We start from the raw sequence: 12486 nt of genomic DNA on the forward strand, positions 1-12486 counted from the left end.
GGGGAACAAAACACCAGAGGAAGGAACTCCCTCTAGTTTGATGGAGATAAATAAATCTCGCATCTCCAGCTGCCCTTCTCAGGTGCATTCTCTCAGCATCACAGTCAGTGTGCTGAGCCAGGAGACAGCCCAGAGCCTGACACCCTTCCACACAGTCCCTAGAGAAAGACCATCAAAATACCCTGCCTGCAAGTAAAACAGCATTCTGGAGGACACACCAATATGTCACTTCACCTAGTTGCTACCTCCAAGCTAAGCATGAAATTTTACCTTTCAGCTGAAATTAGACCATTTCAAAGCTCAAGTAAGAATCTGCATAATTTAATTTAGGGTTGGGAGTCTGGAGCTGCATGCTACCATAAATATGGACCACACCAGAAATACAAAAGAGAATAATATCCGAACAGAAAGGAACAGCCTATAATGTTGGTGGCAGTCAATGTTTTTATTTTCCAGAACAACAAGTGGATTGCACTGAGTATTTTCAGGCAAGGAGGTTAAGTCTTCTTCAGTGTGGTTTGTCACAGGTCAGGTCTACTTGCGCAATAACAGCAGCGCAGTGCCCTCTGGATTCCTGCTTCCTATTGTGTTTTACAGGCTAGGTCACTCTAAAGTAAACTGTTGTTGTACAAAGTAGTGAAACCTTATCTTGCTACAAAAAAAAAAAAAAAAGAGTCCTTACTGCCACAAACGACAATGCCAGCTGTTTTTTTCTGTGATCTGAATTCTGGGGAGTAAGCACCGTGACTTTGAAGTGGAGAGCACATCACCCGACTAGCAGTTTGCCAACTCTGAACTGTTTCTTTAGGCCTGACCCCCTGAACTGATTGTATGATGACTAATTCACATGCTAAGATTGCAGTATATCGGTATCACTAAACAGCCTGCATTTGTCATTAAGGGTTTCTTGTAAAAAGAAAGATGAAAGTGAAGTCTGTAATTTTATATGAGCAGCAGACTATGGCATAAGTACATTTAGAATATGCAACTCCTGGAAAAAAAACGCTCAGCTCCACATTTTAACTATTTGTTTTAAAATCAGAAAGAAAAAGAAAAGAAAAAAATCCCCATAAAGAACAATGCCAAATCCCATTCTTGGTTACAACAGAGTTATGGGAGAGATCTTATTCACCTACTCTTGTGCAGGAAGAACAGAGATGCAGGACCTGGTGGTGTTCTGAGGACAGAGAAGGAAAGCTTTATCATCAGTTTAACAACTACCAAAATATATTTACTAATCTAGTATAAACTAGTATAAGATCTTCATGGGAACTATATCCAGTTTATGTTCGTGTAACTGGAAAATAACTTTCATTCAGGCTTTGCAGCTTTTCCAGAACTCTGTAGGTCCTTTTTGTTTGTTGCTTTTAAAAGAATTTGCTTCAATAGAAGGAGCATGAGATTCTACATAAATTAAATTGGACACAAGCTAATCCCTGTGAACTTCTTGCCTGCTTGAAAAACTCACAGTCATTGTTTGTGAAGCTTCTTGGACTTTCTGGTATTAGAAAGAAGTAAATAAACAAATAAGGTGGGGATAAGGGGGCAACAGGACACTACACCTAAGTAGAGAAATGAGTGACAGAAATCACACCTGTGAATTTGCAGCAACAGTCTGAGTACCCCATGAGCAACTAGTGCTGAGCCCACACTTTTTCATGCTTCTTAATAGCTCAACACAAGGTTTTGTATTACCGATCATCAGCTTTTAGAAGAACAGATCCACACCAGCAACTCTGGAAGCTAAATTACAGTACTAACAGGGCCACACTTCCCAGTACATAATCTTCATCCCAGAGGAAGCTCACAAACTCAAAATTCAAGTACAATAAATTCAGTTCTACATCTTCCTTTTCAGACATACCATAAGATATTCAGATCTCTCCCTTAGGAAGAGAGGGAACAAGGCCTCTTTTTATCATGATTAATACAACATTTTGCCAGTTTCCACATGACAACTCATAGAATAAATCTCCACATAAGGTAAGAAAAGATAGCACATAAAGGAAGCCTTGCAGCCCTAACACTTGCCACATTAGGAAAGGTTTAAAGGCTCCACGTACACACATACAGAGGGTTACAAACCAAGGAATGCGCATACCATAGAAGACAAACTCTTCTTCCTCCAGGCATGCTTCTAGTGGAGCCACAGCCACACTTCCCTCAGCTTTAGGAAGCATTTTGCACTGCGGCATTGATTGGAGCAGGCAGATGGGAGCAGTTTACAAAAGGCTGATAGCAATCAGCTGTGCTGCCTTGCTCTGCCCTCCCCAAAGTGCTCTTGCCCGAACACACCTGTATCAAGAGCCCAATGATATGCCCCACCCCAATTAAAGGGAAATGTTCATTCAGCATTCTGTTCCGCTAGTACAATCTAGTTTTATTCTAACTTAGGGTGTTCTGTTTTCGTATTGAGTTGAACAAATCAATGTTCTGTTAGGTTACACAAATGCTGCTTTAGAGTTGCCTTCTCTCTCCTTCCTTTCCCCCCTCCCCCTAACAGCTAAAAGTACATAATGGTGCTTTGAACAAGATCCTAAAGAGCTATTTCCATAAAGTGGTCCAATTCTTTTTAGAGATGTAAGTACACAAGATTCTTCAAATGTGGGGGGACAATGAAGATTAAAAAGAAAGTAAAAGATTAAAAGGAAAAGACCATAAGAAAAACTCAAAGGGGGGAAAAAAGATCAAAAAGAGGATTAACCATGTTACTTGTTGTTTTTCAGAAATTAAAGAAGTATGGAGGATAAGGAATTTGTTTCCTTTTGGCCCTAGAAAAATGCCAATTATGGTAGCTAAATTGCCAGGATCACATATCAGTATGCTTTGGAAATGTGAGAAATGGATGGGAAATACAAACACAGGGCAATAGCTTACAGTTATGTTATGAATTAAGCCACAAAAATATCAAGATTTAGTCACTGAATAAGCTGCCAAAGTTAATCTTTCCTGATGAGCTTCAGCAGAATCAGAATAGAGACAACAGAACTGTAGTTTCACAGATCAAAATTGCTAGGCTCACTCACCTTTGATATCTTCAGGTCTCATGTACCTAAAATTTCCACTGAAATCAAAGGAAACTGCTTAAGTGCACACGAACATAAGATGGAGCTCCTTATCTACTATGTATATTCATTTTAGGATGTTTTTTAAAGAGGTCTGGGGATTTTAAAAAAGGAAATACTTGGACCTCTTTTTTTGGCAAGTGAGATTGTGATTCTATCCATACTAACACAGTTTTTGTTTTCATGTAAAGTATTATGACGTAATAGCAGAATAACATTTTGGCAGTGTGGGGGAACAGCCTCCTTCCAGGTCCTTTTAATATAAGGCATTAACATAGCCCCTTGCTGGTAAGTATGTCAAAAGGAGGCAGGTGCAGATTTCTGCCACGAGCCTGTTGAGTAAAGCCCTAATGTGCCTTCCCTAGATCTACAGAGCAGTTTTACAAGTCAGCTATTTTTTCTGCGCCCCAGCAGCTGGTTTTGCCATGCTCAGCGCCCAGTGAGATGAGCCCAGCCTGCCCTGGTGACAGTGGCCTGGCCTGAGCTGACACCCAGGAGGGCCCAGCCACCCGCCAGAGTGGTGCAGGCCTAACGGCTGAGGCTGTCAAGGTCTCAGTACCGGCACTTGTGGGCTGCATCAAGAACTGACCTGAAAAATGCCCTGAAAGCAAAGCCAGCCTAAAGCTAATGCTCACAGGAGTGGTCTAATTAGGATCAAAAGTTATTAAACAAATTACCAGAACCCACCTGTAGGCCCGGTCCTGACAGTGTCACATCACTGCTCACATGCAGACAGATCTGGGACCACCATGGCACTAATGTGACTCCAACATGTCCCACCGTGGTACTGCAAAGGCAGAAGGATTTAGCTTTACACAGTGCTCCACGGCACAGAAGCTGAGTCCAGAAATGGTATATGTTGTTCCCAGCTATCCTCAAAGGGCAGACTGATGCTTTGCCATTGTTTTTCCCCTCTGCCGTCCCTTGCTGACACCAAGGGTCACACCTTTCCTTAAGGAAAGTCATGTTTAGCAGTACCGAGGGGCCACAGTGTGTCTTCTCCATGGTGGATGGCAAACCCCATGCGTGAAGCTGTACCTGAGTTTCACCTTCAGGAGAAACTGCCCCATGGGTTTCTCAGAGGCTTCCCAGTCTGGCTCCACTGCCTCCCCTGCCTGCCTGCAGGGAAAGCCGGGCTGCTGTGTGAGACAAGATGGCGGCCTCTCTACCCTCATGTGCCACAGCTCCTGCTGGCCCCTACAGCCAAGTGCTGTCCTTCCCCACTCCCACTCCTTAGTGTCCTCAGCCCCAGCAAATGAGAGACCCCAGCAGCTGGCCTTTCACTGCCAGGGCTGCTTCCCTCCCGAGCTGTTAGGCACTAAGTCCCTGCAGGACAGGAGTTCCACAGCAGGCCCCCCGCACCCCACTGCCATCCCACCACTGCCCCAGCCCAGGGGCTCACCATGGCCCTCCAGCATCTCCACATGTAGCCCAGGAGCAGTCTCTGTGAGGAGCAGCTATGCTGCTGTATGCCACAAGGCTCCATCCTTCCCCTGGACACAAAATTAAATGTTTGGGCTGGCATGCAGCCCACAGGAGTTCAAAACACTGGGAAGGTGCTCATGGTCAGCACTGCTCTGCTCTGTGGCTCACCACCACCACAGCAGCACTGCTGTCTGCAGATGTGCAGGCCCAAAGCACCAACGCAGCCACAGCTTTTGGAAAGAGCATGTGAGAAAGAAACTCGTTACACTGGCAGAATGCTGGGAAAAACGGTCCCTTTGTGGACACTGACAGAGCAGAGGGCTGTAGATTGCTGGAGGAGTGCTGAGGAAATGGCAGTGGAGCAGGGGGCAGCCCCAGCCCTTATCCATGCCCTGTGAGACTGTGGGCAGAGCCATGGAGGAACAAAGGAGCTGAGGGAACTGGGGAGACTCCAGTTGGAGACAGTGATCCCCAGAAGAACTGGGTCAGTCAAATGCCAGTAGCAGACCTGAGATGGGGCACAGGACATGGGAAATCTTGGCTCACCCCAACACCTCTGAATGCCCCGTGGAGCCTTCACCACACAAGTCACAGGGGGACCAAAACAGCATTTCAAAAGCCTCCAGAAATTTGTACACTTTGTATTTATTCCAGTATTCACTGTGAAGACAGTTGTGTGAGAGTGGACCACAAAGAAAGGTTGTCCGTAGAACCACAGAGTCATAGAACAGTTTGGGTTGGAAGGGACCTTAAAGAGCAGCTAGTTCCAATGCCCTGCCATGGCCAGGGTCACCTTCCACTAGACCAGGTTATACAAAGCCCCATCCAACCTGGCCATTTCAGAACAGAGTACATGTAACAATCACCCTTAAAGGGCTGAATTTTTATAGGTATATCCTCTTCAAATAATTACAAACAAATACATATATGTGGGGAGAAAATTATTTGTGAAAATGAAATTGCATCTGTAAAAGAAAACAAAAAACAAACAAACAAAAACATGGATTATTGCACAGAGACCCAAGAAAAACTGAGAACAAGATACCAGCACGAGAGCAGAGAGGAAGAGTGTGCACGAAGAAACAAGTAGCTTAGCATTTGGTTATGGCCTAAGGAACAAACTGCACCATCGATGAAGACACCAAATAGTTAATAAAGCTTCTGAACTGTTTCCAATTCTCAAACAAGGAAGCAATAGTTCTGCTCTTATCAGCAACTGCTCTTTCATATTTGTATATCAAGCTAGCTTTATTAAATTATTCAGCAAAGGTCAAATGTGATGTGTCTTCCTAGTTTTATTATGATTTTCTATGACATTGCCTGAGTAGTGGAATAATAAACAGTGCATGTCAATACGCTACAGTGCTGAGATATCCACAGGCACTCTGGATTATGAGACTCTACAACCATCAATTCTGAGGCAATGTAAGCATATTAAACAAAGATATAAGCTATATGCAAACACTTCTATGTGTTGCTCGTTCAAACACAACACCGAAACAGAACTGAGCTCCAGCTCTGTGTACATATACTGATTTTGAAGCCTACTTGTACAATATATAGTTTGTAAATATTTGAACCAGTTCCGTGCTGACTAATAATCTAACTACTTTAAGTCTTCAGCTCCCTTTGACTGATGAGAACTTCACAGCCTGGAGTGAGCTGCCCAGAAGTGCTGGGAGAAAATAGGTAGTAAAAAACTGACAGACCAAAGTGACTTTTACCTACAGTGACAGCAGAAGCAGATTGAAATTTTGGTGATTTTACAATAGACAAAGATCTTGGAAAAGATTCAAATCAATTCATGTGATTCTTTAAGGTAACTTTATGACTCCATATGATATATGCCCCAATTTATGGTAACTGAAAGATGCACGAGGCTTTTTCAGCAGTGGCAAATGACAATTACAATGTCATCTATATAATCCAAAGGAAATACACCTCTGATGTTAATTGAACAAAAATATAGTAATTTAGTTTAGTGCAGTTATTTGTGTTGTTCCAGATTAGTTTTATCTGGCTCTAGGCAATATCTAGACATCATTGCAAAAGCCAACATAAATTAAAAATAGGTTATTCTAATCAGGATGTAGGTTTTCTTTCAACTGTTAAGTGAGTAACAGAACTCTGCAATGAACAATACAAAGAGATTTATGAATTCAAGCTGTTTCTGGTTCCTGATGGTCTCAATGATATTGCCTAAAATTTATTTCTTATTTTATACAGACATATATTTTAGCAATCCACTTCACAGACTTTAAGGTCAGAAGACTTTATGGATAGAAAGCATTGAATACTTTCATGGTTACTGATGCAGAAAAAATGTTTGCTTTACACATTAGCAGTAACCAACTGCATTCTGGGTTTTTTTTGTTTGTTTTGGTTTGTTGTTTTTTTTTTAGAGAGTACAGGTTATTTTTGATAAAAGAAAGATTTAAAATCAAGGTATAAATTAAAAATCAGGATTGTACCATAATAACAAATATTTGTTCATCAAGACCTGTCTCTCAGAAGGTCCCAAGCCCTATATCTTGGTTTAAGTAGCTATTTTTATTTATTTCCATCTCACAGCATATGCAACACACATTGCTCCCCTCCCCCCCCCCCCCCCCACACCCACAAAAAAAAAAAAAAAAAAAAGAGAAAAAAAGAGGAGGGAAGTGAGTATGTTTTGGATTCAACTGATAATACATTCCACTAAGCTATTCTATGGCACTTATGTCAAATGAAATATCCATGGCAGTCTCATGCCCCTTTGACTTTCTGAGCACTTAGGATTTGTATTCCAGAAACACATGTGGCTCCCAAGAACCTCTTCAGCCTTGGCAGTGATAACAAGAAGGGATCAGAGTACCCCAAGTAATCCTTACAGCTCTGTCAACAATTCCTATGGCACATCATAAATCAGGAACCTGCTTAGTCCATCTGCCCCAGCTCCTCACTTCTTCCAAGAGCTCATCCCAGCTCCCTGACTGCATGGCTTGCCTGTAAGAGAACAGGATGATTTTCTCTGTATCTGTCTCATTTCCAGGCTCATCAGATCTGTATTAGTCTCTTATGAAAAGAAGACCTTGGGAGACACCTAAAATAGAGGAAGGAGGCAGTGAAAACACCTGCTGTCGAGCTTCAGGTCCAGAATGCACCTCTCCAGCAGCACTGCGGGGGTGGAGGGAGAAATGCTAGCTCTGTTCCACCCCAGCTGCTGGAATGGAAGAGGACTGATGGCAAAGGGGGAGTTAGAATCATTCCACCTGCAACAAAGTTACACCCTTTGGGGGAAGAAGAAATCACACAGACACCATCCAGTTCCCAACTGTGCAAGCAGGCTTTTATCCTGTACTTTACAGCTTATGTATTGCAAGCTGGGGAAAAAAGGCTCGATAGACCTTTGTTGCAAGCCGAAGACAGTGCATAAATGCCAACAGTCAAGTCCTCAGAAAGGAAAAGGCAACAGAAAACAAAAAATCAGAAAAATGAGAAGCTTAGAGCCGGAAATAGGTATTAAAAAGAGACTTAAATTTTAATTGTCACAGCATTAAAAGTGGACCAGAGAAACATAACCTAGAAGGGAAAAAAGAAATCCCCTCTCCCCATATTTCAGCATTTTTAAATGCCTCCCTTTCAAAAATGTTATTCTTTCATTTTCCAGCTAAGACAGCTAGATTTTTTTTTCCCAAACAATGAAATAAAACTGAACATTAAATGAGTACATAAATAAGAGCTGAAAAATTCAAGGTGGCTACTTCCCTTGCAAAATCGTGAGGAAATTAAATGCCCACCAACCCTCAAACACTGGTGTGCCACTGAAATGTATTCCAATTGTTTGGAAGGGTCTTTCGCCATGTTTCAGTTGCCTTGTGCTTAACCCTGTGCTTAACAAATTCCTGAGGCTTTTAAGGATGAAAAAATAATCAGTATAGAAACTGCCCATAACCCATTACTCATTAGAGTTCTGGCACTGTGTGAAATCATCCTAGCTGACCTACTTGTGCTGAGTTTAAGCCTTTCAAATGTACAGCAAAGGCATGAGGCTTTTGTTGTTGGGAAGACATACAGTACTAATAGTGCTTGAAAAATGCACAGTTCACTGACAAACTCAGGCTTCTGAGCAGCGTATGAGCAGTACCTGCACACAGAGGCTGCCCAAGGCTACTGCTGCTCTTGAATGCATGCAGAAGACACTAACATAACGAATACACCTTGAGTTGAAGATAACATGGTTTATTTCTTCATGATATTCAGATTAAAATGTATCAATGTATTTAGCACAATACTACATTTTAGGACAAAAATCATCAGTGCTTTGCAAGTCTTCATAACTGTTTATTCATTATAAATAGTAAATATTTACTGAACTTTTTACATGAAAGACGTTTGTTTTTTGTTTTTGTTGTTTTGTTCGTTTGGTTTTTTTACAACACGTTGTTGGTAGAGGCTGTAACACAAAGAGATTTCATTTTTCCCTCTCCCTTAAGACCAATGTGTGAACTAACCTCTGTACTGAATCTAGTCTAATGCACTACTTCATTGTCCTTAACACTAAAAGGAATGTATTTGTGTTCTGCCCCTCTCTTTGCTCAAAGAATAGAGAGAAATAAATAACACCGCCTTCCATCTTCCTGTTCCTCTCAACATCACAAAACACAAATTTATTGACATTCTAAAATGTCACAATGCAAACTTCTTGTAAACCTTCGTTCCTAAAATTATTTTCTATATTGAATACCACTGTATAATTTAAACAACTGTGTTATATACAGGTCCATCTCTGTTCATGTCCTGTACATCACTAAAAATGTAAACGTAATCATTTTTTCTTATTGTTTCCTGAAAATGATCTTTAAATCATGATTAGCAAGCTGGATTTCAGCTGTCCAGCGCACTGCAACATTTTTGTATTTGATCGTTAGGAATTATGCACTGCAAAAATAAAAGTACCTGCAAAAATATAGTTCTGATTCTATCTATATGACTTTGGATGATTCCAAAGTTTGTGTGAGGTACACAGTATTGCACATTGCTAGGCAGTTGTGAAAAAATCAGTCATGTAGATTTTTTTCCTCCATGTTTGTTCAAAAAGGTACGATGGACCAGGAATACTCCACATAAAAAGATAAAATGTATTTTTCATGTTACATGAGATCTTGTTTCTTGGTAAAGCAAAACTTGGAAGTGGCATTTATTGACAACATGATTACAGAAGCATGGTAAGATAACCAGTAAGTTGCTCTGGAAGTCTTTTGCATTTATTCTAGCTTCCTACGGACTTGACATTTCCTCTTGATGACAACTTCCAGTGTGTAACAAAAGAGGTTCTGCTGCCCATGCTTCAGAAACTGGGCAGGTTTAGTGTTAGACTAAAGTCAGCACTGGATGTCAGATGAGTCAGAGTATGCAGAGCTCAACTGTTAAATTTCATAATGTTCCATTTGTCCCAATCAATGCATATTAATTTCAACAAAAAAACGGAATGTTTTGCCAGGCAGTGATATTAAATTCTGCTCTGTTTTGTATACCCACTCATAATGAACCATGTCGCATTTATTTATTCATTATTGCTTTTGGCCTTTGTCTTCTGTATAGCTTTGTTCAGTCTTCAGAAGTCTACTAAAAGCTATGACTGGAGAGAACAGAACAAGCCTGCTTCTCTCGTTGGGATTGCCCCAGTTTAGACTGCAGTGTGTTGAGAAGATCCCTGGTATCCAAGCTCTGGAGCGAGACCGGAAAACAACACCAGCTTTAACTTGAAGTGGACAGTTCATTTATGCAATATCTGGCTTCAGATAATGAAAGGCACCTGAAAAAAAAAAAAAAAAAAAAAAGAAGCTTTTTAAGTCATGCTGTGACAACCTCTCAGCATGGGGCTATGCCAACTACAGGTTGACATTGTCATATTTAATATTGATATATCAAAGGAAAGGGACTAATATTTTTATTCCTGGGACAAGTTTGACAAAACTCTACGTATCTGGGATTATATACTGTAATGATTCTTGAGCTGACCTCATTAAGAACATGTGTTTCTAATAATGGAATGCCAGTGGTTATTTCGATTTGGACAACCCTTATGTTTTACCTAATGGCAATCAGGTTTCATGTCTCAACAATTAATAACATCAAGATGTTGTTGACATCACTTAAGAAAATAATTATGCAGCAGAAATCTTGCTCAAACAATCAGCTGTCTCACCAGTGCACTCCACTCAATTTTGGAGAGTAGTAGCAGTCAGCCATTAGGATCTATTCCTGTAATTTTCTTTGTCATAGCCAAACAAATACAATTGATAAACGATTATTGCGTTGCAGAACTCACTTTGTCCATATTGGCCATACTGGTAGCCTGCGACAGGGTCCATGCTGTAGCCAGTGGTGCTGTAGGTCGGTGGGCAGTAGGACTGGGATGTAGGCAGGCTGTCTAAACTCTTCATGTGATCTAGCCGCTGGCTGCAGCTGGCTGAGACAGTGGTGGTGGGCTCCAGGCCCCCAGTCAAAGGGGACAGGGCATAATCAGTTTGAGGCTGGTGAGGCACACCACCATGGTTAGTCAAGAGTCCCATTACCTAAAATAAAAGGTAGAATAATAAAGTTAAAACACATGGAAAACTGTATTGTTGTAGGTGCTATAGAAGTCCTCAAGACTTTCATTTGATTTCCTAAAACGGGTAGACTTAGTATTCAATCTATGCTTTAGCTAACTAATACAAAGAGCATAAAAAGCTGTATCATCTATCAAAATAAAAACTGATGGCTAGCAACCCACAAAAAGCAATACTAAGGGCAAAGAAGGAAAAGTAATTTCAGAAACTATTGTGATCTTTGTCTGATCCTGTGCCCCAGCCAGGATTTCTGCAGGTGTTTATTCCTTGAGGACTCAGTCATAAGGGAATAAGAAACAGATAGTGACTCTTCACCCATGCAGTTCTGCATGGTCTACCAACACAGAAAAGCTATGAAAAAGTTTACATGCAAATTTTTTATCTAAGATCAGCAGTCACTAAAATGAAATTAACTTGGAGTGAATCACAGCAATACCATTGATGGAAGTAACAAAGAATCCCAGCAGCAAGATGAACATAAACATGTGGGGAAGGAGCAGAGCAGCCCTAACTTCTGCCGCCGGATACACTGTGTGCTTGTCTGAAGATGTGAAAAGTGCTGCTCATTATACCAGTTCTCAACTTAATCCTGAGTTAGAGAAGACAATAGAAATGGTCTGGCTTTCCAGACTGACCTCGAGTCAGCTGTGCTGTGACTCCCTTAATAAGCTGCCCATGCACAAAGAGTTATAAAATCAACAACTGAATTGATATTAAATGGAAAGAGATTACTGGAAGTTATATACTTGTCTCTACAAAGCCTCAGCCCTCTAAGCTGTAATTTCCAGTAGAAGAGCACAAAATGTTTTAGAAGCACCTGTGCTTTTGAACAGGAGTCAAGGAAGCTGCAGTATTAAGTTCTTGATTTACAAAAATCAACTCACATTATAGGCCGGTGTGTACTTGCATTCCCAGCACATCTCTACAGCACATTTTGAAAGTAAGTTCTGTTGAAAGAATTGCTTGCTTCTGCTAGATGAAGTTGCATTTCAAAGCTTGAGAAACAGTTTGCAGGTTAAAACTGAGGGGTTATGTACAGCTTCTGCCAAAACAGCATAACCTGATAATTTTAAGCTGGCCTTCCTACAAAAAATCATTACAAATATCTGACACATGCTTTTTGATAATCATTTTGCTTCACTGCCCTTATCCTAACCTACCAAAAACTATTAAATTTGCAGTCCATTTTGAGAAGAATAAATCCATGCTCATAGGAATGTCTAGTTCCTAAAGTTCTGGTGTCCCTTCTCAAATTGTATTTATTTTCCATTGCAATAGAAGAGGGACTTTCGTTGCAGGAGCTCATAGTCCCAGCTCTACAAGCTCTGAATTGTTTGTTTTTAATCATTAAGTGAAACAAGCCCCAGGGATCATGATTATAGAGTAGGAAGGAAGAAAAA

The 12486-nt window shown here is 40.9% G+C and overlaps 2 protein-coding genes across 4 annotated transcripts in view; both read right to left on the reverse strand.

Moving 5' to 3' along the window:
• EPHA4 (EPH receptor A4) overlaps positions 1-4199 on the reverse strand; it is a 251216-nt gene extending 247017 nt beyond the window's left edge. Inside the window, exons 1-2 of one of the 2 annotated variants that reach the window (XM_021394145.1) lie at positions 4104-4199; positions 3753-3852 (exon numbers count right to left, since the gene is read on the reverse strand). In XM_021394145.1, coding sequence (XP_021249820.1) covers positions 3753-3852; positions 4104-4135 — 132 coding nt within the window. In that variant the 5' untranslated portion in view covers positions 4136-4199. Of the gene's footprint in view, positions 1-2101; positions 2227-3752; positions 3853-4103 lie in introns of those variants that run through there. The other variant, XM_021394146.1, reaches the window with a different exon arrangement.
• The window catches only part of PAX3 (paired box 3), a 63878-nt gene continuing 60697 nt past the window's right edge, over positions 9306-12486 (reverse strand). For both annotated transcript variants that reach the window (XM_021396816.1, XM_021396815.1), the window contains exons 8-9: positions 10804-11050; positions 9306-10287 (exon numbers count right to left, since the gene is read on the reverse strand). In XM_021396816.1, the coding sequence (XP_021252491.1) occupies positions 10253-10287; positions 10804-11050 (282 nt within the window). In that variant the 3' untranslated portion in view covers positions 9306-10252. The remainder of the gene's footprint in view (positions 10288-10803; positions 11051-12486) is intronic.

The sequence above is a fragment of the Numida meleagris genome, chromosome 4 (assembly GCF_002078875.1).
Source record: "Numida meleagris isolate 19003 breed g44 Domestic line chromosome 4, NumMel1.0, whole genome shotgun sequence".
Classification (NCBI taxonomy): domain Eukaryota; kingdom Metazoa; phylum Chordata; class Aves; order Galliformes; family Numididae; genus Numida; species Numida meleagris.